The sequence below is a fragment of the Lobosporangium transversale genome (genome assembly GCF_002105155.1).
Source record: "Lobosporangium transversale strain NRRL 3116 chromosome Unknown BCR41scaffold_12, whole genome shotgun sequence".
Lineage (NCBI taxonomy): Eukaryota > Fungi > Mortierellomycota > Mortierellomycetes > Mortierellales > Mortierellaceae > Lobosporangium > Lobosporangium transversale.
The window spans coordinates 87,289-112,500 of record NW_019028990.1 but is presented as its reverse complement, the minus strand read 5'-3'; the positions used below and the strand labels follow the sequence as shown (position 1 = coordinate 112,500).

At 40.7% G+C, this 25,212-nt stretch overlaps 8 protein-coding genes across 8 annotated transcripts; 3 read left to right on the top strand and 5 right to left on the bottom strand.

Moving 5' to 3' along the window:
* Positions 1-3,119: 3,119 nt before the first annotated feature.
* BCR41DRAFT_377312 (kinase-like domain-containing protein) lies at positions 3,120-4,708 on the top strand (the record flags this gene model as incomplete). The annotated part of the gene is made up of 4 exons (XM_022027095.1): positions 3,120-3,225; positions 3,341-3,792; positions 3,935-4,247; positions 4,401-4,708. 4 exons carry the CDS (start codon positions 3,120-3,122, stop codon positions 4,706-4,708), a joined length of 1,179 nt encoding a protein of 392 aa, XP_021882747.1.
* A 970-nt stretch (positions 4,709-5,678) lies between these two features.
* Positions 5,679-6,444, bottom strand: BCR41DRAFT_334645 (chaperone). Its single transcript, XM_022021944.1, has 3 exons — positions 6,312-6,444; positions 5,918-6,013; positions 5,679-5,790 (listed from the first exon to the last, which is right to left on the bottom strand). Exons 1-3 carry the CDS (start codon positions 6,375-6,377, stop codon positions 5,686-5,688), a joined length of 267 nt encoding a protein of 88 aa, XP_021882746.1. The 5' UTR covers positions 6,378-6,444; the 3' UTR covers positions 5,679-5,685.
* A 1,333-nt stretch (positions 6,445-7,777) lies between these two features.
* Positions 7,778-10,495, top strand: BCR41DRAFT_369458 (hypothetical protein; the record flags this gene model as incomplete). Its single annotated transcript, XM_022026461.1, has 5 exons — positions 7,778-7,862; positions 8,034-8,048; positions 8,194-8,460; positions 8,653-8,901; positions 8,997-10,495. 5 exons carry the CDS (start codon positions 7,778-7,780, stop codon positions 10,493-10,495), a joined length of 2,115 nt encoding a protein of 704 aa, XP_021882745.1.
* A 119-nt stretch (positions 10,496-10,614) lies between these two features.
* BCR41DRAFT_320711 (RAI1 like PD-XK nuclease-domain-containing protein) lies at positions 10,615-13,527 on the top strand. Its single transcript, XM_022021404.1, has 6 exons — positions 10,615-11,220; positions 11,381-11,736; positions 11,977-12,659; positions 12,790-12,889; positions 13,019-13,172; positions 13,287-13,527. The coding sequence occupies exons 1-6, from the start codon at positions 10,693-10,695 to the stop codon at positions 13,476-13,478; spliced, it is 2,013 nt and encodes a 670-aa protein (XP_021882744.1). The 5' UTR covers positions 10,615-10,692; the 3' UTR covers positions 13,479-13,527.
* Positions 13,528-13,708: 181 nt separating this feature from the next.
* On the bottom strand, positions 13,709-15,087 carry BCR41DRAFT_303437 (Metallo-dependent phosphatase-like protein; the record flags this gene model as incomplete). Its single annotated transcript, XM_022020715.1, has 4 exons — positions 13,709-13,822; positions 13,960-14,654; positions 14,770-14,901; positions 15,036-15,087. 4 exons carry the CDS (start codon positions 15,085-15,087, stop codon positions 13,709-13,711), a joined length of 993 nt encoding a protein of 330 aa, XP_021882743.1.
* Positions 15,088-16,276: 1,189 nt separating this feature from the next.
* Positions 16,277-17,490, bottom strand: BCR41DRAFT_394746 (serine/threonine-protein phosphatase PP1; the record flags this gene model as incomplete). Its single annotated transcript, XM_022028668.1, has 3 exons — positions 16,277-16,348; positions 16,475-17,301; positions 17,436-17,490. 3 exons carry the CDS (start codon positions 17,488-17,490, stop codon positions 16,277-16,279), a joined length of 954 nt encoding a protein of 317 aa, XP_021882742.1.
* A 772-nt stretch (positions 17,491-18,262) lies between these two features.
* BCR41DRAFT_334636 (hypothetical protein) lies at positions 18,263-19,911 on the bottom strand. The gene is made up of 6 exons (XM_022021943.1): positions 19,732-19,911; positions 19,427-19,601; positions 19,220-19,307; positions 18,934-19,095; positions 18,649-18,732; positions 18,263-18,492 (listed from the first exon to the last, which is right to left on the bottom strand). Exons 1-6 carry the CDS (start codon positions 19,810-19,812, stop codon positions 18,393-18,395), a joined length of 690 nt encoding a protein of 229 aa, XP_021882741.1. The 5' UTR covers positions 19,813-19,911; the 3' UTR covers positions 18,263-18,392.
* A 224-nt stretch (positions 19,912-20,135) lies between these two features.
* Positions 20,136-23,536, bottom strand: BCR41DRAFT_369453 (hypothetical protein; the record flags this gene model as incomplete). Its single annotated transcript, XM_022026460.1, has 3 exons — positions 20,136-21,002; positions 21,180-21,290; positions 21,419-23,536. The coding sequence occupies 3 exons, from the start codon at positions 23,534-23,536 to the stop codon at positions 20,136-20,138; spliced, it is 3,096 nt and encodes a 1,031-aa protein (XP_021882740.1).
* Between the last annotated feature and the right edge of the window lie 1,676 nt (positions 23,537-25,212).

The following is a 25,212-nucleotide window of genomic DNA, read 5'->3' as shown; positions in this document are numbered from 1 at the left end:
TCAATTATATTTTTAATATTTAATATATCATATATTATTTACTCTTGCTACAACGACTCACGCGCTTCACTCTCTACGTAGAATACCCTGCTGATCCCAAGGATAGCCATCGAAAGTCATTGCCAGCAAAGACATCTCGCCAATCTGCTGGAAATATCATTCCACAGGTGCCCTATTCCTGGATTCAGCCTCAGCAGCCAGATCAGCACCAGAGGCAGTTGTCACAGCCAGAACAAAGCCCTCGAAAACTATCATCGTCTTCAAGGCAGAGCTTTCACGAATCGGAACATCACCAGAGTCAATTCCAGTACGAACAACAGCTGCAGTTCCAGCAGGAGGACGCATTTCGACAACAGTATTACCAGCAGCAATTCTTGCAACAACAACCTGTACAGTCAAACGGTGCTATGGATGGGGTGCAGTATAGGATGCCCATACAACAACATCAAGGTTCACCTTCACCACATAAACGTGGTCCGAGTTCAGGGTATGTCTTGGTCTGGAACATTTTTCGTGGGTGTCAACACGTAGTTTAGATGAATGGGGCCTTGCTATTCCTTTATTATATATATATTATATATATATATTCCCTTCTCTCTTTCTCTTGAAGGTTATCTTTTTAGTATAACCAAACAAACAAAAAAAAAAAAAAAAAAAAAAAAAAAAAGTCTATTTGTATTAACCCCGTCTATTGCATATACTTTATAGCTCGGACATGCCTATGTCTCCCAATCCTCCGATGACGCCCTCTTCGGTCTCAAACTCTGAAGGATCGCCTATGACCGCCTTGACAAGTCCTTTGAGCTCCGGTAGGAGCAGTTCAGGACAACACTCTCAATATCAGCGGCAGTCAACACAAGCCCCATCTTCACCAGCGACCTATGCTCATCATCGGAGTAAATCCTATTCGTCAGGACCTATACCTCTTACTCAACCTCCTGTTACTCACCCCTTGGAGCTCTCACCAAGGTTACCAGAGCAGGGATCCTCAAACTACGACATTTCCTCGAAGCAGCATCCGACCCAAGGCACTCTGACTCCTTCCCGGAAATCTCTTACTGGAGACGTACCTCATCCGCGGACCCATTATAGGCGTTCAGAGTCCTACAGCGCTCTCTCAACACGGTCCACACAAAATGGTAACACAAGCTTGTTGGAACAAAGCCCAGGAGCTGCACAGGATGCTGTCCCGCCAACGCCATCCTTTGCAGAGTCTCAGCCTCAGGCATCTGATCTAAACGGATCCGGCATGGACCAGACATTGAATAGACGAGATTCTTGGAGGGAGCAGGAACAGTTTTTGCTACACTTACAACAACGAGACCACCAGGCGAGGGCAAGGCACAAAAGAGAAAGCTTCTATTCAGCATTTCAAATTGGCAATAACAGCACAACTAATGAAAGCAACAACAGCACTAATAGTAACCATGAGGAGTCAAAGCAAACTGCCAGAGTGCCCTCAAGAGCTGCCTCGCCTCATCTTCCAAGTAGCATCCCACAGCTGAGAACAAAATCCAGGAGTGGGATTCCATCGACCCCAACAGCAGAGTATAAAGGTCGCCCCACGCCTCCGCCACGTTCTAGATCGCGTACGCCCGCTGGCAGCGCTGCAGCTGGAGTACAGATCGCGCCAGCCGCCCCTCAACAACCTCAAGTACCTCAACAGTACTCCACAGAATTGCAATCCATCCTTCGCAAGTCAGTTACCATGTCCGAAGATAGTACAGCGCCAACGCAGCGTTCAGACCAGCATCGTTCCCCAGCTTCATCCGCTCACAGCAGCAAAGCGGGTACGCCACTGCCACAGACAGCCGATACTATTCCAGTGCCTGTTGCCAGTATCACAAAGCATCTCGGCTCATTGGATATTAAAGAGGTTGCACCCAAAGTTCCATTAGGATCTGTGGAGCAGCCAGCACCCACATCAACATCTAGGCTACCCAATGCTAACGGTCTCAGCAACTCACATCGCAGGAGCATTATCTTTGATGTTCCTAATGGCTCGACCCGTACTTCTGGAGCCAACACCAACACAGGTAGTAGCAATGAAAGCATTAGTTCAAACAAATCAAAGGATACAGGGGCCAGTACAAACAAGAAGGATACAGGTATTGCAGTGCCTACCAGCAAGACAAGAACATCTATTTTTTCCAGCAGCAGTAACTCTCAAACATCTAGTGCGACACGAAAGCGAGGAAAGGTAATTTTTTTTTTTTTTTTTTTTTTTTTTTTTTTTTAAAAAAAAAAAGAAAAGAAAATCAATTTGCAAAATGGAGCCATGTATTCTTAATAAAATCCCTTTTCAAACAAAATAGACATTGTCGGCAATGGACCCTCCTAAAGCGAAACCTGCGCCGACAATTCTCCCTCCGATGTACATGTCAACTTCTTCAAGGACAAGAGAGACTTCATCCAGGATTTCCTCGCGTGCTGCTGGCTCCATGATCCCGAGCCCTTCAGGAATGTCTCGTAGAGGCTCTGTTACACCTAGAGATGCTACAAACAAATCTGCATCCAGAGTACTGGCTGCGGAGAGCTCCATTCAAGATATCAAGACTATCCGTGGAGGAACCCCACCTTCATCCCTTGGATTAACAAAGACCGCTTCTTCGGCTGTTACCCTTCCCTTTCTCGGACCAGATGGCAAACCAAAGACGGCTAGAAGCTTCTCAAGTGGCCTGTTAAGTGGACTGAATCGTCGCCGCTCTGCAATTATTGATCCTCTTACCATTTCGACTAGCAATATTGCAGCATCAGGCGACACTTCAACCTCATCTAGAAATGGATCTTACTCAAAGTCGTCTTCCGGACCCATCTCAGCTAGAAGTCCCTTAACATCGAGCCATTTGTTGGGACAGGCAGAACCAAAGAAGAGTTTGACAGGCGAGCTCAAGTTACCTACAGCACGTTCTTCACCTTCCAGCAGCCAACAATCACTGGCAAAGCCTTCATCGTCTAGCAACATCTCCAGCCCCATTAGTCCTCATTCACAATTATATGGACAAAATGCACCTACGTCGGCAGAGCAAAAGGCTTCTAGGACTCCGACATCCAATGTCAGCCCGTTCCCACCGCTGACACCGTATGCTGCTCTGAAGCTCTATGCGCCTTATCTGAGCATGTACGAGCGTGCAGAAATTGGCGAGCATCAACAAGTGTACTATGTGGGTCAAAATTGCAGAAATAAAAAGCCTGCAAGCATGGAGGCCAGTCACAGTAACTTTGGTAATTGGCTCATTTGTTTACAGCTTTTATTGCTTGATATTGCTACTTTTTTTTTTTTTTTTTTTTTGTTGTTGTTGTTGTTGCTAATCATGATTCTTATGTTATCTCCTTATAGGCTATGATGATGACCGAGGTGATTATTTAATTGTCAATCATGACCACCTTATGTACCGATATGAAGTCCTGGATATGCTCGGCAAAGGCTCGTTCGGACAGGTGGCTAAATGCTATGATCATAAAACTGGGGAATACGTTGCGATTAAGATCATCAGGAATAAGAAGCGATTCCATTGCCAGGCTGTAGTGGAAGTCAAGATCCTGGATAACCTCAACAAATGGGATCCTGAGGCTAAGCATAACTTGATCCGTATGACAGATCACTTCTATTTCCGAAACCATCTTTGCATTGCGACAGAGCTGCTCTCGATCAACTTGTACGAGTTTATCAAAAGCAATTCGTTCCAGGGCTTCAGTTTGGGACTTATCAAGCGGTTTTGCACCCAACTCTTACAATCTCTTGATCTGTTAAACAAGCACAACGTTGTTCACTGTGATCTCAAGCCAGAGGTAACTTTTAGATTTACTCATTAGCCTGGCATTACATGGATTACATCCGAGTCATTTACAGTGTTTTTCTTGTTTTCATTTCCACTCAACCCTAACTTTTTTTTTTTTTTTTTTTTTCTTCTTCGATTTTTATGAAACACAGAACGTTCTGTTGAAGCATCCTACCAAATCCAGCATCAAGGTGATTGATTTTGGAAGCAGCTGTTTGGAAAATGAAAAGGTGTATACCTATATTCAATCTCGGTTCTATCGTTCGCCCGAGGTCATTTTGGGCATGTCATATAACATGGCGATCGACATGTGGTCCCTTGGATGTATTTTAGCGGAGCTCTATACCGGATACCCTCTTTTCCCAGGTGAAAACGAGCAGGAGCAACTTTCATGTATTATGGAGATCCAAGGTGTCCCAGATCGTTATCTCATCGAGAGGAGTACACGCAAGAAGGTGTTCTTTGGTATGTTTTTGTTCACCTTTGTTGCCTTCAACTAACGTACCTTAGTTTGAAAAGCCAAAACTATCATTCTGCGTTTTGAATTGATACTAATACTCTATTTTTTTTTTTTTTTTTTTTTTTTTTTTTTAAAAAAAAAAATTTCATCCATGATAGATGCATTGGGAAGCCCTAAACTTGTAGTCAATTCTAAAGGAAAGAAGCGTAGACCAGGATCAAAGACTTTGGCACAGGTTCTGAAGTGTAATGATCCTCTGTTCTTAGACTTTATTTCCCGATGCTTGATCTGGGACCCAGAAAAACGGATGAAGCCTCAAGAGGGTCTACAGCACGAATGGATCTCGGAAATTCGTGCGCCAGTGCGCTCACCCTTCAGTCCACCCTTAAGCTCTTCAGAGAATCCACTGAACAGCAGTACAAGCAGCAACGGCTCTTTAAGCGCTCGCCGTCGTAGTTCCATGTAAATTCATTTGACCTTGTTGAATTTTTATGTCGTGTTTTTTTTTTTTTTTTTTTTTTTTTTTCTTTTTTTTTTTTTAAAAAAAATACTCGGATGAAATATAGCCAGAAGAATCAAAGATGATTATTCATACTGACACTATAATTTTTTTTTTTTCTTTTCTTTCTTTTCTTTTAAAAAAGTTTCTCTGGAGGTCAATCGTTGTCATCTACTTTGCATTCTTCCCGCCCACTCAAGGTGAAAACAGAGCCTGATAATGCAGCCAACACATCTTCTGGGTCGATTCGTTCAGGACGTGCCTATGTCAGCGCAGGTATATCGACAGGAGGGTACAGCCAACAGAGTAACAACACATCATTGACTCAAGAGAGTAGTAAATATGGATCACAGTACACCAGTCTCTATGCAACTCCTGCGGGATCACCTTCGCATACCATCTCATCTGCGACCTCAAGACGATTGACAGTAGCGGGCGGAGGAAGTGGAGGAGGAAGCAATGATTCCGGATCATATTATGGAGGATCGTCGTCTTCCAGGAAGAATACAACGAGTATGTATGCTGCAGGCTCGAATACGATTGGGGCTACAGCAGGATCAGAGTACCTGAGGAAAGTCAATGCTCCCCATCAATCTGTTGCCAAAAACATACGATAGAGATGGTATGATGAAGATCAGAAGGATGAGTGTACAGAAGGGGGATGAGAAAGCGGTGTGGAGTAATAAAATACGTTGGGAGGGTCATGTTGATGATGGCAAGTCATGTATAAAAAGATGCTTCCAATGCTTGAGGACAATCTGAATGGTATTGTTTTGTATCTAATGAACAGATGAAAAATGCAATCATCCATAGACTAAAGGGAAAAGGTTGTATGGTTTTATTACATTCCTGCTTTAAGAGCATGAGCTTGCTATCAAAGAAGAGAGATAAAGAAAAGAAAAGAAAAGAAAAGAAAAAAAAAAAAAAAAAAAAGAATATTTCTTCTACTTGGCTCCACCCATCATCTCAGCGTTAGCCTCTGCAAACCTCTGACCAACACGCTCCGAGTGCTTCAAGAACTTGTCAGCACACTTTTGTATGCAACCCTCCTATTTAAAAAGGGAAGTCACAATAGTTATAAAGTTAATATTTATTCAGTTTGGGCAATGGCATCTTTTTTTTTACTGATGAAAAGAAGGGCGTTTTTATATATTTATATAAATATTTTGCTTTTACCTCTTTTGAAGTGAGAGTCTTGGAGGTAAAGTCATTGACACAGTCATTAAAGCAACGTTCGACCAGTCCACTGTAGAGCTTCAAGAAGTCTTTCATCTATGATGATTGATGATTGATACGAATATATATAAGTATATGGATATAGTAAGAAAAAATAAAATAAAAATAAAAATAAAAATAAAAATAAAAAAAAATAATTAAATAAAAAAGAGCTGACTAATGATTGATGGTTGATGCTTGTGAATATATAAAAACAAGTCGGTAGAAAGGAAAGTTGCCTCTAGGTTGTAAAGACTTTTTTTTTTTTTTTTTTTTTGCCAAACTGCAGATGTCGAAATCAAACCAAAATAAATAAAATAAATGATAATAAAATAAAATGAAGCTATTCCGCTACCTGCTTCTGCTCCATGACACGCTGGAGATGGTTGCGTTCAGCATCGTTGAATTGCGAGAAGTCCATGGTGGTTTGCTAAGGTGTGTCGTCGTGGTTATTTTTTTTTTTTTATTTTTTTTTTTTTGAAAGTATCTACAAAAAGATTCGCGATCAACTTTCCTTCAAAGTGTGTGTTCCCTTCCTCCTGTTGTGATGGTGGCTTGAAACATATTAGATTAATTTAGCACAAAAGAAAAACTTGAAAGCTTGCTCACTTCTTTCATTCTTTTTTTCAAAAAAACCTTGAAAAAACGATTCCCCCAAAAAGAAAAAAAAAAGGTATTTAAATAAAAAAAAAGAGTCGGATTCTATCTTCATGTCAACGCGTAACATATTAGGATTGATATGATATATTATAATTGGAATCCCCCTCCCTTACTCGCAATGATTATACGATATTTTAGAGATATACTCTTAAAAGAACAAAAAGAAAAAAGTAACCCTTTTTTTTTTTTTTTTTGGTCTTTAATGATTTTAAATAATGTGTCTAATCTTCTCTCTGAGCGAGTTTTGTAAAAAGGAAAAAAAAAAAAAAAAAAAAAAAAAAAAAAAGATGAACGTTTTGTAATAACATCAAGATAAACAAGACGTGGTTTAATAACCCAGGACAACTGTTTTTTTTTCTTTCTTTTATTTTATTTTATTTTTTTCACTGTTTAGGTGAAGACAAGATAACAATGTATCCTATAGTCTACTAAATAACTTGCAACGATCTGTAACATTGAGTAACTCTGATAGTAGCGACTTTTTTTTTTTCTTTTATATTCTGGATGCAAAATATTATTAAAAAAAGAATGCCATTATGCTTAATAGAAGTCAATGTATGCATGTGATCTACTGTTAGGATAGACGTGACTTTTGAAGTTATTTGTCAAAGAAAGAGTTCAACTACCACTGCCCCTCTGCATTGCATCCCCCTCCCTCTTTCTTCAGAAACAATGAATCTGTAAATAACAATGTCAACGTCGAGCAGACCCAGTCCTATTCCATTCTTACTCCTCGGGTTTATAACAGGAGGCGCGCTTCTCTACGTATCCTATTGGGTTTGGCCCGCTGCTCAACGAAGAAACTCTAATAATTCAAGAGGCAGTGGTGGCAATAGTAATAGTAGTAGTAGTAGTAGTAATAGAAGAGCAGGTGGTCATCGACAGGGATCGTCTAATCGCAATAGGGATTCAGGAGCAGCTCATAGTCTTCGTAGAAGTAATGCTACACGTCGGTCCAATAGCCACAGACATCAGCAACAACAACAGCAGCAGCAACAGCAGCAAAGTTCAAGGAGAGATGACCATGGTGAAGGAACAAGTTCTGATGAGGAACCTCACGGTCTACGAGAGCGAGCATTCAGTCATGACACTGAAACAGAAGAGACAACAGACCATGAATATAGTGTACTGGTGGATGAGGATGGGTATGAACGATTGAGAATGGATGACTTTGGAGACAGTAAACATGATGGATTACAATTGATGAACCTCCTGTACGCTATAGCGGAAGATCAGGCAAGCAAAGGTAATAACAATGATTTTTTTATTTCTTTTAATTTTTTTTTTATTATTATTAATTTGAGAGTTGTCAAACATGCTCTCTACATCAAGCATAGTTCTAATAAGCTCGCGGCTTCTTTTTTTTGTTTGTTTTTTTTTTTTTATTTGTTTATTTGCTTTATGCTGTTCGCAATAGAAGGCCATATTCATCGTAAGTATGCCCGAATCGCATTTATGGCTTTATCATTAGAAAAAAAAAAAAAAAAAAAAAAAAAAAAGAAAAAAAAAAAGACAAATTTGTAATGATTGTGTTCTATTTTATTTTATTTTATTTTATTTTTATTCTTGTCCATAAGGCGGCATTACCTGCAATAGCTGTCGTACAGTTCCAATCCGCGGGCTACGTTATAAATGTGCCAACTGTCAGGATTATGATCTATGTGAAGGATGTGAGGCTGCGGAAGTACATATCAGATCCCATGTTTTCATGAAGATCAGGATACCAATCCCACCTCTTGCCAACAGTCGGACAAAGAAATTGCCACCGTTCTATCCTGGCATTCCACAAGGAAATGTCACTACCCCAGATCATCTTTTACAGCAACTACTCGAAACAACACATTGTAAGGAAAAAAGCAAAAAAGCAAAAAAGCAAAAATAGAATACGTATTCAGTATTCGAGTCTATTGGATCGAGCTTTGCTATATTCAGAAGAATCTGACGAGTTTTTCTATTATTACTATTATTATTATTACTACTACTACTACTACTACTACTACTACTACTACTACTACTACTACTACTACTACTACTAGTTGACAATGTAGAGTTGGACGCCATGTACAACCAATATCTCTCATTATCAACTCTGGATCAAGAAGGTGGAGGAATCACGCGTCTCACTTTTGAGCAAGCATTAGGTCCATTAGGACTGGAAAAGAATCTTATCACGGACCGTATTTTCCATTTTTTTGACCAAGATAATGACGGAGTGATTAATTTCAAGGAGATGGCTTGTGGACTGAGCGTGCTTTGCAAGGGCAATGTTGATGAAAAGATCGATTGTAAGTTTATATATATATATTTATACTTACTTTTCTGTTATATTTTCAGTCTTCTCACTCACATCGTTGACATCTCGACGTGTCCTATTTTATAGATGCTTTCCAAGGATATGACCTGGATGGTGATGGCTACATCTCGCGGGAGGAACTGCATGAAATGTTCAAAGCATATTTTTACTTATCCATGGAGTTGATTCGGGACGTAGTGAAAACCATGGAAAATGATATCATTAGCAACTTTGAATACCAGCCCGGAATCCCTATTTCCTCCACATTCACTGCTCCTATTCCACGAGAAATTGGTGCCCGGAGCAACAATGGGAACAATGGGAACAATACCACCGGAACTAACCAAATGAACGGTAGCAGCGCAACTAGTAATGACAACAACAACAATAGTAGTAACAATAACACCATCATCATTAATACCTCAGCAACAGAAGAAGTCAGGGAAGTCCAAGAGCAGGTCTCTCTGCCAGCAGACCGGTCACACTCGTTGATTCCAAATGGAGAGAGCAGCTCTGCTATACCCAACATCTCCTCTATCGATGGTACTTCGCATGGAACCGCCCGGCACAGTGTATTTACCCCCGAGGAGATGGTAACGACATCAAACCAGGAATATGAAGAAGTGAGAGAGATCTCCAACCAAAACCCTGCGATTATGGAGAGCACACTTTCATCAGGATCCTATGGATTCATTAGCCCTGATACGTACATCAACCAAGGCGAAGACTCGGATGATGATGAAGCTGGAACATCAGTAGCCACAGATGGTGATACAGAGAAGAGCCATGGGAATGAGTCAGAGACCTTACTGTCACCCCAAATGGCGAGCCAAGAACTCCCAGGGGATTCCAGCGAAGGAGAGGATTCTGGTGTCGACAACAGTGGTTGGCTTATTAGCGGTGCTGTGTCCTCGCCTACGCAGCAGTTGTACTCAAACAATATGTCGCGATCAACATCGTCGCAGGATACCGGTGATGTCCATGCGTCCAGCAACTCTTCCCTACCTCCTCGATTGGATATTCAGGAGGGTTCGTCTGCTGAAAGCAGCTCTAGTCAGCCACGAAAAGATCAGCCTTTGCCTCCAATGGCCCCCTCGTCACATGCGGTTCCGCCTAATATCTCGAATACGAATTTTGCTTGGGATCATCCTCAAAACCGCCCGTCATCTTCTACCCCTCACTCACAATCATCTCAAAGAACACCTTCACTAGTTCCTTCGCCTGCTCTTGGATTTGGATTATCACAACCATCTACATCATCCTCACCATTGTCATCGGCCACATACTTACCAAGCAACCATGATCCCAGCCACAGGCCACCACTTGGAGCCCCCTATCAGTCATTCGCGTCTACCTCATCAGCCACACCAGCAGGGTCATATGCTAATCCGTCCTATTTCTCGAGCACGTTTCCTGTTATGGAGTCAATTTCCCAGGATGCGATCCATGAGATGGTAGACAAGACCTTCAATGCAATCAAGAATCCTTCAAAGCCTGGATACATCACTCTAGAAGAATTCAGAGCGTATGTGCTTACAGATGCTGGCATCTTGGGCTGGTTCGATGCCCTGGGTAGTATTTTTTAGTCCTAGTCATAAAAAAATAAAAAAATTGAACTAGAAAACTAGAAGCAGTCACTGCACTTTTTTTACATTCCTTTATATGAATGAGTTTTTTTCTGCGAATGCATTCATTTGACTTTGTAGCATTTCAGGGACAAGCGAAGCTAAGAGGGGAAGTTTAGATTGCTAGGAAAGTACTATTGATTCTGAAGGTGTCAAGAATGTCTCAACACTCTGAGGACTCGTCGCGCCCACGCCCGCAGAACGCGTCACAGGGCAGTAACAGCCGCAACCACCACCACAATAACGGCCAGGATTCATATCCAAACCATAGCCGTGGACGCCCTAGCCATCGTCCTAGGGACTATAGGCATCGACAACAACCGCAGGAGCGTCCAGCCCCAATCCGCCTTGCACCAGGACAGCCTCCACCTTTTCCAACCCCCCGACCGTTCCTGCAATATCAGGGTCATCGTCAACAACAACAACAGCAGCAACAGCAGCAGCAAGCACCATACCATCACTACCATTTATCCAATGGTTCGTCCTTCCAACCCCGTCAACCCTATCAAGGCCATCATACCAACCACTCACGACGTGAACTATCTGGACCTGTGCCAGAGAACCAGTTCCCAATCCAACCATTAGATCGATTTAAAGTCAAGTGTGTGGCCGTTCGTCAGCCTATGGAGATCGGAAGCTTTTCATATGATGAGAACCGTCAGTTTATCATGGACGACTCACAACTCGTAAAGTTCAGCAGCAGCAATAATGTCTTTGTTGTTTTATTATCATTATTGTTACTATCATTATTACTATTATTGTCGTTATTCTCTACTATATATTTATTATTCTTATTACTTTTATTACTTTTATTACTATTTTTTTTTTTTTTTTTTTTTTTTTTAGAAATATTATTTCCCACCGGATCTGAGGAAAGCCAATAATCTGTCTGTGAATTACGACAAGTACATTTCTCGGGATTTGATGGTGGATGAGCACATCGATGCTTTACTGGATGCATTAATCTGTATCCAAGAGCGTGAAAGGGAACAAAGAGGTCCTTTAGCTCTACCTAATAAAGCTGAAGAACCTCAACAGGAACCACAACAGCCATCAGAAGACAGAGGAACTATGATATCCAGTACCAGCATTACGAGTGCAGACTTTATATGTTATAGAGGTATCCTGACCAAGGTCATGTGTACGCCCTATTCAAGGAACGAGCCTTGGGAATTAGGAGCTACTCTTTTCAAGGGCTCAATGTAAAAAAGAAAAAAAAAAAAAAAAAAAAAAAAATACTCGTGGATGACATGATAAGCATGTTGTAAATGTGTGTTCAAAACCTACTAATGTACCCCCTCACAATATAATATGGCCTCATCCTTTCCTCTTTTTTTATTATTATTATTATTATTATTACATTATATTTTGTTTCTTTATATTAACATATATTTTTATTTTTAAACATGTGTGTCTGTCTGTCTGACCCTGTTCTTAAAAAGATATATGGAGGAGCATGTTTCAGCAGAGAAACGCCGAAATGCAGCAGGATCCGATGAGCGGAACAAACTAATGTCATATTGGGGCTATCGATTCGAGACTATTTGCAACATCTCCAAGCCTGTGTCAGAATTACGAAGGATCAAGACTAAGACCAAGACCGAGACCAAGACCAAGACCGAGACCGAGACCAAGACCAAGACCAGGACCAGGACCAGGACACGACGTGCCTCCTCTACTCTTGATCCTGGTCCTGATAAAACAGTTTTAGCCTCCTTTGAAGCGCCATCAATGAATAATGAAATCGGTGTCAGCTCTGGCGAGACAGACTTGACAGTGGTGAAGAAGGATAACAGTTCTAAGCCTCATAAAGTAGCGCGTCTTGAAGGTGATGTGTCGGTGAAGGAAACTAACTCTGGTTCAACCAATAAAGACCAGAATGAACAAGATACCAACAACAACAACAACAACAACAAGAACAATTACAATGATAGTAATTACGATAAGGATAACATTAACAGTGATAGTGATAGTGATATGGTCGAGCAAATTGACTTGGAAGATCCTGAGCTGACAGGACGAATGGATGGGATTGTGAATACTAATTTTCAATATTGCACCGTTGCTCGGACCAAGATTGGAGGCAACAGTATCATTATGGGAGCAGAGGTTGACTGCACGTCCGGTATGTGTTCAGAAAATGACCAGGACTCCATTTCTGTAAAGCCTGCCAGCTATTTATACTTTTTCTCTACTACTACTACAACTCTAAAACTTTCCACTGTTTACTATTGACTATTTTTTGTAACTTTTAGAGCCCAAGGATCCAGCGAGGTCAAACCCTCTTTCGAATTACATTGAACTCAAGACCTCACGCGTCATCCGCAACGATCGAGAGCGAAACAACTTTGAGAGGTAAAAAGGAAAAGAAAAAGAAACTACAACCTCCTAATTTTTTTTTTACTTTATAAACTTTCCTTGAAGAGAAGATTGGAACTTACGAGCATCTTTTTTTTTTTTTTTTTTTTTTTTTGCGTATCATAGGCACAAGTTACTCAAATTTTGGGCGCAGTCGTTCCTGCCTGGAATCCCAACGATCATCGTTGGGTTTAGAGATGATGATGGCAATGTTGTTAACGTCAAGACTTTCAAAACCTTGGAACTCCCACGTCTTGTTCGTGGTAGAGAAGGAGCTTGGGTATTGAAGAAAAAAAAAAAAAAAAAAAAAAAAAAAGCCTCATTTGAAGTATTTCTTTTTTCTTTATAACCTGGACCTCTGAATTTTACTGAATTCCTCCTTTTATTTATTTAGGATTCAACGGTCTGCATCAATTTTTTAGACGGTTTCTTCAACTTTTTGCGCAAGTGTGTCATCATTGATGATCCAGAGGTGACTTATACGATACGTTGGGCATATCCATTCAAGGCCATTGAAGTCGAGTTTGAAGGCAAAAAGAATGCTTTCCTCACAGAACGATTCCTCAAAACGTTTGATTGTAAATGATTGATTAACAAGTAAAAAAAATAAAAATAAAAAATAAAATCCTTTCTTTATACACTGTCCGAGTTTGATTTGTTTATTATTATCTTTTTGTTATTGTGGATTATTGGTGGATGTTTAAATCAAGCTCCATAATGTTGAATTTTTTTTTTTTTTTTTTTTTTTTTTGTTTTTGTTTTTGTTTTTTTGTATTTTTTTCCCCTCCTCCTAGAATGAATATTTCACAATCCTGTTTACGTAACCTTGGACATCTCCTTCTTCTTCTTGCCACGCTGAGGTGTCACCGGCCTCCCTGCGCCCAATGCACCATATGTATATTTTTGCTTCTTCTCTGCTGGTTTCAAAATCTAATCGCAAAAAAAAAAAAAAAAAAAAAAAAAAAAAAAAATACAGTATTAGGACGAGGATATATATAGTACACATAGTTGGCCGTAATGTAGCGCTAACATTTTTTTTTTTTTTTTTTTTTTTTTCGTTTCTTTACCTGGAATGAGCACATCAGAGTCTCATCAACACTCATCATTGCGCCTGCGTTATCGAATTCTCCACAGTAGTTTGGGGCTGAGAAAAGGGTGACCAATTGACGTTTCGCAAAGAATTCGTATCCATCCTCTACGACCTGATGGGCACGACAGATCAGATCCATGTCATGCTTTTGTAAAAACCGACTGACGACATCTGGACCGAAGGTGAAGGAGACACCCCGATCGTTTTCACTCCATCCAGTGATATCCTTGTCTGGATCGGACCATAGCAAGTCGCAGAGCAGACCCGTGTCCGGAACATCTGTCGGACGCATGACCCGTCGAATCTGTTCCATGTTCAACAAATCGGGTGAGAGTCCTCCATGCATACAAAAGATCTTTTCGTCAATGATCGCAGCCACGGGCAAACAATTGAAACAATCGGTGAAGGTCTTCCAGAGCTTGATATTGTACCGACGTTTACATTCATCATAGAAGCCATAGATCCTGTTAATACTGGCACACTCATGGTTCCCACGGAGGATAAAGAAGTTTTCGGGGTACTTGATCTTGTAGGCTAATAATAAACAGATGGTCTCCAACGATTGTTTGCCACGGTCGACATAGTCTCCCAGGAATAGATAGTTTGCATCGGGTGGGAAACCACCATATTCAAATAGACGAAGTAAATCATAATATTGTCCATGGATGTCACCTACAATAAAAAGATAATTAGAAAGTGAGTAAAAAAAATAAAAAAAAATAAAAAATTTGCTAAGCATTTTTTTTTTTTTTTTCCTAATTCCCCAAATAAATTAAATCATACTTACCACAGATTTTGATTGGTGCCTCCAACTCTAGAAGGATTGGCTGGTTGATGAAGATCTCACGAGCCGAAGTGCATAAGAACTTGATCTCATTTTCAACCAACTGCACCTGCTTTCCTGGACGAGAGCCACGGACTATACATTTCATTTGAACGGAAAAAGAATCAATGCCATTAACATTGACATGTCAGTATATACATACATACACACAGATACATCTGGACTTCAGGAAATCGATACTGTTTTTTTTATTTTTTTTTTGTTTTTACCTTCCAGTAGCCTCTCAATAATAGAATCAATGTCGATATCCGGTTCAGCCATGTTATAATGAGGGACCACAGCGGTATGTGATCAATAGGATAGTTGACAAAACTATAGATGAATAGGTAAGCAACAAAAAAAAAAGGGAGAGGAAATATAATTGGATTAGTTGGATGTTGAAAAAAAGAGAAGAGAAAAAGGAAAAGTGAAAAGGGAAAGGAGGAAAAAAGGGAGTGTATTTTTCTGATCCGGTCAAAGAGCAGAGGACAACCAAGAAGGAAGAAGACAAACAAAAAAAAAAAAAAAAAAACCTATTGCGACCAACAACGTTCAATCAATCGTCAAAGAAAGTCGTCTTAGGGTGTGAACAATAATACTCTTCAACTGATATAAAATCCATTAACGTCGAAAGTTGAGAGAAAAAAAAAAAAAAAAAAAAAGGTGGCAAGGGTGAAGACTGAGACTTGGACTAAAGGAGAGCTCCCCTTGGACGTAGATGCCTGCCACATAACCCCACACAACTTTTAACAACTTTTGCTCAAAATGTCATTTTTATTTCTGGAGACACACACACACACACCATAAAAAAAAAAGAAAGAAAGAAAGAAAGAAAAAGGCAGTAATAAAAGGATCCACACTACCACCCCCGTATCCGTTTAGGGAAATTAACATATTCAGCTTTTGAAGAAACAACTTTCTCCTTTAATATTGCTTGAAAAAAGAACAGCCTTTCAAAAAAAAAAAAAAAAAAAACAACGCCTACAAGCCAGCCCGAATATTGCTATTGAAAGAACTGAAACGGCTGAAACAACAGAGCAAAATCAAAGAAAGAAACGGCAGAGATGAAAGGCGTTTTTCAAGGTGAGGCTGTTGCAGCGATGATGATTTGGTGATTAGATTAGATAACTTGTAGTAGTAGTAGTAGTAGTAGCACTAGTAACTTACACAAGGAATAAAGAGAATGTGTATGGATGGGTGATGGATGGATGGTTGGTGGATGGATGATGGATGGATGATGGATGGGTGATCGATGAGTGATCGATGGATGGGGGGAAAAAAGAAATAAAAAAAAAGATGAGAAAGCGACCCGAATAGTAATTAAAAAAAAAAAAAAAAAAAAAAAAGAGCGAGAGCCCTTAAGCATCTAAGCGAAGGACTATGATTTTTTTTTTTTTTTTTTTAATTAAAATATTAAATTAATTTAATGAACTATACTGGATATCTCTTTCATTTGATCTTGACCATCTCTCTATTTCTTCTTCTTGCCAAGGTGTGAAGGACCATAAGAGTACTTGACCTTCTTTACAGCAGGTTTCAGGATCTATTGTGATTCTCATCCAAAATGTGCATTGGATCAGAGAGTTACTGTCAAATCTCTTTTTGTTTAAAAAGAAAAAGAAAAAGAAAAAGAAAAAAAAAAAAAATAGCATTGTGGATGGACTTTTACCTGAAACGAGCACATCAACGTTTCATCAACGTTCATCAATGCTCCTGCATTATCAAACTCTCCACAGTAATTAGGAGCCGAGAACACGGTCACCAATTGGCGCCTCGCAAAGAACTCGTATCCGTCCTCGACCACTTGATGGGCACGACAGATGAGCTCCAGATCATGCTTTTGTAAAAACCGGCTGACCACATCTGGTCCAAACGTAAAGGACACCCCCCGGTCGTTTTCACTCCAACCCTCACTATCCTTGTCTGGATCGGACCATAACAAGTCGCAGAGCAGACCCGAGTCCGGGATATCGGTCGGTCGCATCACCCTCCGGATCTGTTCCATACTCAACAGATCAGGTGAGAGACCACCATGCATACAAAAGATCTTCTCATCCACAATCGCGGCCACAGGCAAACAATTGAAACAGTCCGTGAAGGTCTTCCAGAGCTTAATGTTGTACCGACGTTTGCACTCATCAAAGAACCCATAGATCCTGTTTGTGCTCGCACACTCGTGATTACCCCGTAGAAGGAAAAAGTTCTCGGGATACTTGATCTTATAGGCCAATAACAGACAAATGACCTCGAGCGATTGTTTGCCTCGATCGACATAATCGCCTAAGAAGAGGTAGTTGGCCTCGGGTGGGAACCCACCATACTCGAACAATCGTAGTAGATCATAATATTGACCATGGATATCACCACAGATCTTGATCGGTGCCTCCAGCTCCAGTAACGTGGGCTGAGACATCAAGATCTCGCGCGCAGTCCCGCACAAGAACCGAATCTCATGTTCGAGCAACTGGACTTGTTTGCCTGGACGTGAAGAGCGAACTATTTGAATAAAACAAAAAAAAAAAAAAAAAAGTTGAAGAGAAAGAGAGAGAGAACTATGAGCAGAAAGAAAATAGATATACGAAAACAAGTCCTTTTCTAGGATATCATTTGTTTTTTTTTTTTTTTTATACCTTCAAGCAATCTTTCAATAATATTGTCGAGATCAATGGTCTTGGTGTCACTCATTGTGGTATATATATAATATATATATTGATGTCTAACATTTCATTTGTAGTAAATATAAAGCAGCACATACAACAATCGAGAAAAATCGTTAACGTTAACAAATCAAATCTAGGAGATGCAGTAGTTAGACCCTTATTATTCACGCGGACGGAGCGTTGGTTGGTATGCATAGCATAGATAGAATGAATGCACCCACGGCTCAGTCAAAGAATTTGAAAAATCATTCTTTCTTGCTCCAATAAATAAATAATATAACAGAAAGGGCTTTTTGTTTGTATTTTAGAAGCAACCCACACTACACGAGCTCATCAGGTCAATGGGATGCATTCATTTGTGTGGATGGTCATGGTCTCATGTCAAGACAGAGAAAACCTCCTCCTCCGATCATATTTCAGGGTCGCGCGTCACCCCTTCTTCTTTTCTACCACTCCCATAAAAAAATAAAAAGAAAGAAAGAACGATAGCGATGATGAAACCCTTTACACCAACCATCAAGTAGAGAAGGGTGGATAGGTGTACTAACATAGCATGCAGCGCAATACCCTTTTAATATAAGTATATGTATACCTTGTTAAGGATGGATGTCTCTGGATGTCTGATGGATGGATGTTTGATGGATGGAAATGGATGGTTGATGGATGGAAATGGATGGTTGATGGATGAAATTTGGATAAGAAAGGAAAAAAAAAAAAACTGCGGATGCCATCCATCCATGGATAAAACATCCGATTTATTTTTTGTGACTCACTCGATGGATGCCATTAAGGGCTGTGTAGTTCAGTTTAGCCTTTTTTTATTTAACTTTAGTTTTAATTTTTAGTTTAATTGAATTTATTTTTCCTAATTGCTTTCTTCCTTTTCCTTTTGCTTAGACCTTTTGACAGGAACTAATGTATACATATTTATTTTTCAGTGTAAGTGGTCTTGTTGTCCTTGGTCACTATTTCAATCAACTTGCCAGACGTGGGACGGTTAACGCCTGTTGCCCAGGAATAAATAGTCCTAAAAGAAAAAAAAAAACATACACAACAAATGAGATAAATGAAAAAAAAAAAAAAAAAAAAAAAAAAAAAAAAAAGACAAATGGGGCTTGATAAAGCTCAGAATGACGCGTGCGAAGGGAAGGGAGATAATGAAATTTAGAGCCATCAAACTTACTCTGCAACCTCATTGCAAGGGGTCCATGAAGTAAAATCAGCATTGGGCATACCAGAGCGATTCATGGGTGTATCAAGGGTGACACTATAGGAAAATTTGTATAAAAAAAAAAAAAAAATTATTCAAGTGCATAAAAATGAGCCGCAACCCACCCACAAAATGTAATCAGAAAAAGGAAACTTCATGACAAATTGAAAGGTAACATTGCAAAAGCCTTATACAGTAGTGTATTACAAAGAATAATGTTAAAAAAAAAAAAAAAAAAAAAAAAACTCCCCCACTTACGGTAGAATGGCATTGACGGTGGCATCAGCAGGAATACCAGAGTCAGGTCCAGCAAGACTGGCAACAAGTTGATGAACTGCAGCCTTGGCCATACCATACCCGATCATAAAAGGCGTGCCTTTCTGCGCAGGATAAGCTCCAGTCAAGGTCAACAGACCACCACTAATAACCAAGAAAAATAACAATTATAATAATAATAAAATTCCTTAGTGGATCAATTGGACAACTATAAAGAAACACTCATAATCATCATTCATAATAATTTTTTTTTTTTTTTTTTACTTACGACTTGAGGTACTTGGAGGCAAGGTGAGCAGCAACCAAAGACGAATGCACAGACTGCTTCCACATCAACTCTGAGGTAGCAAATAATTCTATAATATACAAAAAAAAAAAAAAGAATTGTTAATAAAAGTAACAGAAAAAGAAAAAAAAAAAAAAAAGTGAAAAAAGAGGGTTGGTTTTTTTTTTTCTTTTTTCTTTTTTTCCTTACCATCGGATGCAGCATTACCACCAGCCCAACCACCAGCAACACAAACAATCGCGTCCACCTTGCCACCCACAGCGCCAATGACGCGCCTTCCTTGTTCTTCCAGCGTATCATTCTTCTCGAGCAAAATGTTGGTCGTCGCTTCTTGGTTGGCAAAGAAATCGATCGATGTCACGATCTAGAGTAAGATGATGTACATATAAATATAGGGAAATCAATAAGAAAAAGTCTTGAGAGTGAGTAAAGAAAGAATGAAAGAATGAAAGCAAGGGAGGAATGATAATAATAGGAATATTAATAATAGTTACCCATTGCTTTTGAATAAATGTCGAAACAAGGGCACGGCCAAGGGCACCAGAGCCACCATAGACAACAATGCTAGAAACCATGGTTTAGAATGAACGAAATAGGAATGGTAATGAATGGAACGCAAAAAGAGAGAATGAGAAATGAGGAAACAAAAAGAATGGCAAAGAAAAAAAAAAGCGTTTATGGCATTTTTTTTTATTTGCTGTTGTTTTTAGCATTATTCCACTTTCTCCCACGCTGTCTTTTTTTTTTATCTTAATTTTATTTTTTACAAGTGCTATTTTACATATTATAATACAAGTTTGGGAAGGGGAGGTTAGTAATTCTAAAAGACAAAAAGTAATTAAGTCAATAGTAAAAAAAAGTAAAAGAAAAAAAAAGGAGAATAGAAGGAAAGGAAAATCTACATGCGGACGGAGGATGATTGGACATTGTTGGTGGCCAAAGCAAGCGTTTGCAACTGTTCCAACGCATGGACGATGCAAACATAATCTTGATGCTCGACATCTGTATGCTTCTTCAAATCTTTAAGCAACAAGCAATACCGAGTCACCCGCTGGATCGGAAGAATCAGCAGATCTGCAAGACTAAATCGACTCGTCATCTCTGTTCCTCCCACACAGTTGTGGAGGAACCGCTCGTACTCGGACAGCTCAACACCATTGCCATCACCATTGCAACCGAGAGAGGACGATCCCAACGTACTGTGAGACTTCACCCCTCTTCTCGACTTCTTATTCTTATCAGTCTCCAAGCAACCAGTGTCAGCGTTGGATGGTCTGGTCTGGTAACTAATCGCGAACGCTTCAGGACAGGGTAACGTAGAGGACATGTTCAAAAGAAAGAGAGACGGTAAAGATCGACGTTTCTCCAGACGAGGGCTAGGAGGGACCAGAGGAGTGGACGTAAGGACTGGAGCAGGAGCAGGAGCAGGAGCAGGAGCAGGAGCAGGAGCAGGAGTGGGTAGAGCGGCGAGTGAAGATCGCTTCGACTTTAATAATGCCTTGAGAGCCTTCATGCCTTTGCCGTAGGACTGACCGTACTTCAAAAAGATCGACAAGGGTTCCTTGGCATCCAAAAAGATGGTACCAACCATGCTCGTCTCATCCGACCACACCTCGTCGCGAACACAGTCTTCCAGACGCTGAGCCACATCACTCGAGACCGACATCAATGTGGGAATATGGGCCAATAGCTGGCAAAGAGGATTGGATTTGGGTATAAATGACTTTTCGGTTTCAAAAGAGTTGAACAATGGCTCCACAAACACCTGTATCATTCGAAAGATTTACACAAATATATGAAAGCTTAATCATTAGTCTGTTTTTCTTCTTTCTTTCTTTTTTTTTTTTTTTTTTTTTCTTTTTTTTTCTTTTTTCTTTTTAAACAAACAAAAATGTCATTGATGCTGTAAAATCTTCAAATTATGCAATGTGGCCATTTTTACCTCGTTCATGGTGCGCAAGTACTGGAGATAGTTCTGCTCTGTGGTATAGATCTCTTGAGAGATAAACTTGCGGATCTCCTTATTACGAGCAATGGCTTCGGGAGTATCAAACTAATGTTATTGTTTGGGTAGCAGATTCAAAATAAACGCTAGTGTGAGTTTCAGGCACATTTCAACATCATCATACATGAATCAAACGTATGACGCCATCTTGAAAAGCTGTTATAACTGCTGTTTACCTTTGCATGTTTTACAACCTCCAATTCTCCTCCACCATACGTCATACTCAATCGACTTTTACTTCTAGGCTTTGTCCTTGGGGAGCATCCGCTCATGCGATGGCTCATATAGTCATCCTTCTTTGATATTCCTTTGCTACCTTTGCTCTCTTTCCTGCTGGGCGAAGGTGGCATCGAATAAAGTGAGAGTGACCCTGTGGAGGTGTTGGTCGAATGTGAAGGGGTGTAGTGGCGACGACTGGGATCGGATAGAGACAACAGTGCCTGCAAATCCTTCAGGTTGGCTAAGTACCGAGCATTTTGTTCTTTAGCATGCTGTGCCATCCGGGACATGCCCTCCCACTCATCAGCGCTGCTATCGACCACGGACGAGTCAACGGAGCCACAGGAGGATACGCCACCCAAAGATGAAACACTAGCAGCTGTACCCTTGTTATAAAACAAAGGCTTGGGCGGCACAAGAGGGTAAGAGCTTGATCGTTCCTTGCCCTGACGCACAGCCGCCACAAACGAACCCTCACTTCCTTCCCATTGTGGAATCCCAGCCCGATATGAATGAGGTAGGCGCAGGGAAGCACTTCGAGATGCCTCTACTACCTCTGCCGAAATCTCCTCCGGACTCAAGTTGGACTTTGAAAGAAGAACCTCCGAAAGGGGGCGCGACTCATATTGGAGGCTTCTCTTTGCAGAGCTAGGGGACAAGGACCTGAAGAGTCGGTTGGATCGGAGATGGTTTGAGTTTGAGTATGATCCCTCCAGTTCCACAGTCGATGTCACTTGATCAGATGATAGCCTTGGAGATACTTCTTCAGAAGGTTCTGTGCTACCGGCGTTTGACAACTGACCTTCCTCAGTCCTTTGGGAAGAAGAGGCCTGGGCAGTGTCTGTTGGCTCTGAAAACAGGTCCTGGACATGCGCTCGACGACGGGTAGGACCTCTGCTGAAACCAATCTCGGCCACAAAAGTCAACTTTCGTGCGATGCTCTGGAGAGGGGACAGGTTATTGGATGCTCGCTTTGAGCGCGATGGTGGTACTGGTGTGCGCTTGTGTTTTAACGCCTCCAATGGAAGAGGGGGCTGAGGCTTATTGAGCTGCTCGTTTGAGAAGACTTTCCGAAGGGTTGGATGATTGGCACTTTGGGTGGCAGAGGACTCTTGGTTCAGATTCAGAGTTGATTCTGATTTAGACAAGGGGAGGGCCGATGTCTCGGACGCGAACGACTGAGGAACGACAAACACCATCTCCTCCACGTCCAATCCCGAGTCGTGCGAATCCATATCGTCTGGATGGACTGAACTGACATCTATTTCACTCGAGTCATCCTGGGACTGCAATGATTCTTCCATGGAGGGCTCCGAGGGCAGCTGTCCAAGCCAAGCGGTGATTGCATCAGGAGTGGAGGCAAGACAAAGTTTCTCTGCAAGGTCCTGTGCCCATTCCTCATGGTCAAGAACATCCTGTGGAATATCGCAATCCAGGACAGGTGGGTCCGCTGCAATGACTGGCGCAACCATGTCCTTTTGTGAATGGCGCCAAAACACTTTACGGATCCCCCGACTGAAGGCTGCCAAAGAAGAGCTTCTAGAGACGGAGCCACCATAGCCGCTGTCCTTGCGTTCTACGAGGACAACGTCTGAGCCGATCTTTTGGGTCGTAGAGCCATTGAGGGCTGTTGTCTCAGCCGTGGCGTGTTCGGAGGAAGTGAGTGGGGGGAGCGGTTGGTCCTCTAGAAACTGTAGTTGGATCTGTGGGGGATTGGAGCCCAGGACAAAGACACTGGATGTATCCTTGCTGGTGCGAGGGCGAGGTTGAGTACAGTTGGGGGAGTTGTCCATTGGTTCCTGAACATGTGATGCGAGGATGGGCTTTGAGCTGTGGGAAGGATTTGTTGTGGCAACGGATGCAGCAGAGATGAAGTAGCAATAACGGATTTGGGGGGATTGATTATTAGATGATTCTTTTACTGCAGCCGTTGATGTTGTTGTTTTTGATAAAGAGGGTGGTAAGGGGGTTGCCGCGATAGGATAGCGAATCTCCTTAAATACAGAGAAGGATCCTTCGGATGGTTTATCGGGAGGAGGAGGAGTATAGGTGTTGATGACAGACGATGAACTCATCTGGTCTGGAGTCGAACGAGGGTGTGACCACAGTGGGAATGTTTGACTTTAATTCTACCAAAAAGTCAAAAGGGCAAACGCGCGGTTAGATGTCAGTTGGGTCGAAAATTGAGATGAAAAAGAAAAAGAAGAGAAGAGAAAAGGAAAGGAAAGAAAAGAAAAGAAAAGAAAAAGAAAAGAAAAGAGAGAAATGTGAAGAAGGGAAAGGTGCAATTAAAAAAAAAAAAAAATAAAAAATAAAATAAAGTAAAAAAGCAAAAGGGATTATCAGGGACCAAGAATAATTGCACAGGGACGCGGAAAAATCTTTGACCACAGACCATTGACGATGCAATTGGTCATCAAATGCTTGTGCTTTTTTGTATTTTGTATGTGTGGCAAAGGGGTGCCTTGTAGGCCTTTTCTCTTTTCTTTTTTATTTTTCTTTTCTTTTTATATACACACAAATATACATTTTTTTTATTCTTATCCTCCGGGAAGACACAGACCGACAAAGGACCGACAAAGGAAAAGTAGTGCAAAATCCTGAGGATCAAGACGGGAGACAAGAATAGAAAGGGCGTGTGTGTACAGGGGGAGTGTAAATGGGCGCCTGTGTCTATGTCTGTTGTCTGTGCTTATGTTTTGAATGATTTTTTTTTTTTTTTTTTGATTTTTATTTTTTTTTTACTTACCACCTCAAAACTGGTAGTTGGGGTGGGAGGAGGAAATGGCTTTGATGGATGTGGATGTAGATAGATGTAGATGTGGATGAAGGAAAAGTAGTAATGGAGGGATATTTTGGTGTTTCTCTTGTTGGGTCAATGAAAGATCAACTACTGAAGAGCTGTGCTGTATATGCTGTATATGTATGTATATGTGTGTAAATAGTGTAAGTGTATGTGTTGCGTGTGTAATAGTTCAAGGACAGATTCGCGCTAGGCTGGCTGTTGTGGAAAAATAAAGAGTGAATGTTCAGGATTTACGTTGGATAGAGAAAAGGGTCAAAGGGTGAGTAGAAAAGGATCGTTGGAGGGGAAGAGTGAATGAGAGTGTTGTTTTTCAGAGCGTAGAATGAAAGGGATGGATGCAAAGCGTGAGTGGGTGGTGCGAATGAGAAGCAGGAATGTAGTGGGAAAGAGGCAAGAAAGAAAGAGAGAAGGGAAGAAAGAGCCCCAATGCGGAAAAAGAAAAGAGAAGAGGAAAAGAGAGAATGAGATAAGGACACAAAGCCAAAAGCATTCTCACTGAGAATAAATAAAAAGCAAAAAGTATAAAAAAGTAAAACTGGTTATGTTGTTATTATATATATATATACATATGCTTATATGTTTATATGTTTACATGTTCATGGGCTATATGGGTTAAATGTCCTATGTGTCCTATCGATGTTGTTTATGTGTTTATACTGTCTTTGGCTTGGCTGTAGTTGTAATCATTCATCATTCATCATTCACACAACATTCATTCATATTTTCATATTAGAATGAAAAAAAAAAGAGTCAAGTGAGTCTTTTCTGGCCTTGAATCGCAACATTGTGCTTGAGCAATTTTTTTTTTTATGAAGACATCAAACAATGATGAGCAACAAACCCAAATGCCTATCTTCTGTTAGATGTAATATGTATTATATTTTATATTCCAATAGTCTATTAGACCCCATTAGACACCATTAGACCCCATTAGACACCATTAGA

Coding starts and splice junctions, on each gene's coding strand:
- BCR41DRAFT_334645 (XM_022021944.1), bottom strand. CDS start 6,377: ATGGACTTCTCGCAATTCAACGATGCTGAACGCAACCATCTCCAGCGT. Junction 6,014..6,311: donor GTGTCATGGAGCAGAAGCAG/GTAGCGGAATAG, acceptor CAATCATCATAG/ATGAAAGACTTCTTGAAGCT. Junction 5,791..5,917: donor AGACTCTCACTTCAAAAGAG/GTAAAAGCAAAA, acceptor CTTTTTAAATAG/GAGGGTTGCATACAAAAGTG.
- BCR41DRAFT_320711 (XM_022021404.1), top strand. CDS start 10,693: ATGTCTCAACACTCTGAGGACTCGTCGCGCCCACGCCCGCAGAACGCG. Junction 11,221..11,380: donor TCATGGACGACTCACAACTC/GTAAAGTTCAGC, acceptor TTTTTTTTTTAG/AAATATTATTTCCCACCGGA. Junction 12,890..13,018: donor GAGCGAAACAACTTTGAGAG/GTAAAAAGGAAA, acceptor TGCGTATCATAG/GCACAAGTTACTCAAATTTT.
- BCR41DRAFT_334636 (XM_022021943.1), bottom strand. CDS start 19,812: ATGGTTTCTAGCATTGTTGTCTATGGTGGCTCTGGTGCCCTTGGCCGT. Junction 19,602..19,731: donor CATTTATTCAAAAGCAATGG/GTAACTATTATT, acceptor ATCTTACTCTAG/ATCGTGACATCGATCGATTT. Junction 18,493..18,648: donor CCTTGCAATGAGGTTGCAGA/GTAAGTTTGATG, acceptor TTTTTCTTTTAG/GACTATTTATTCCTGGGCAA.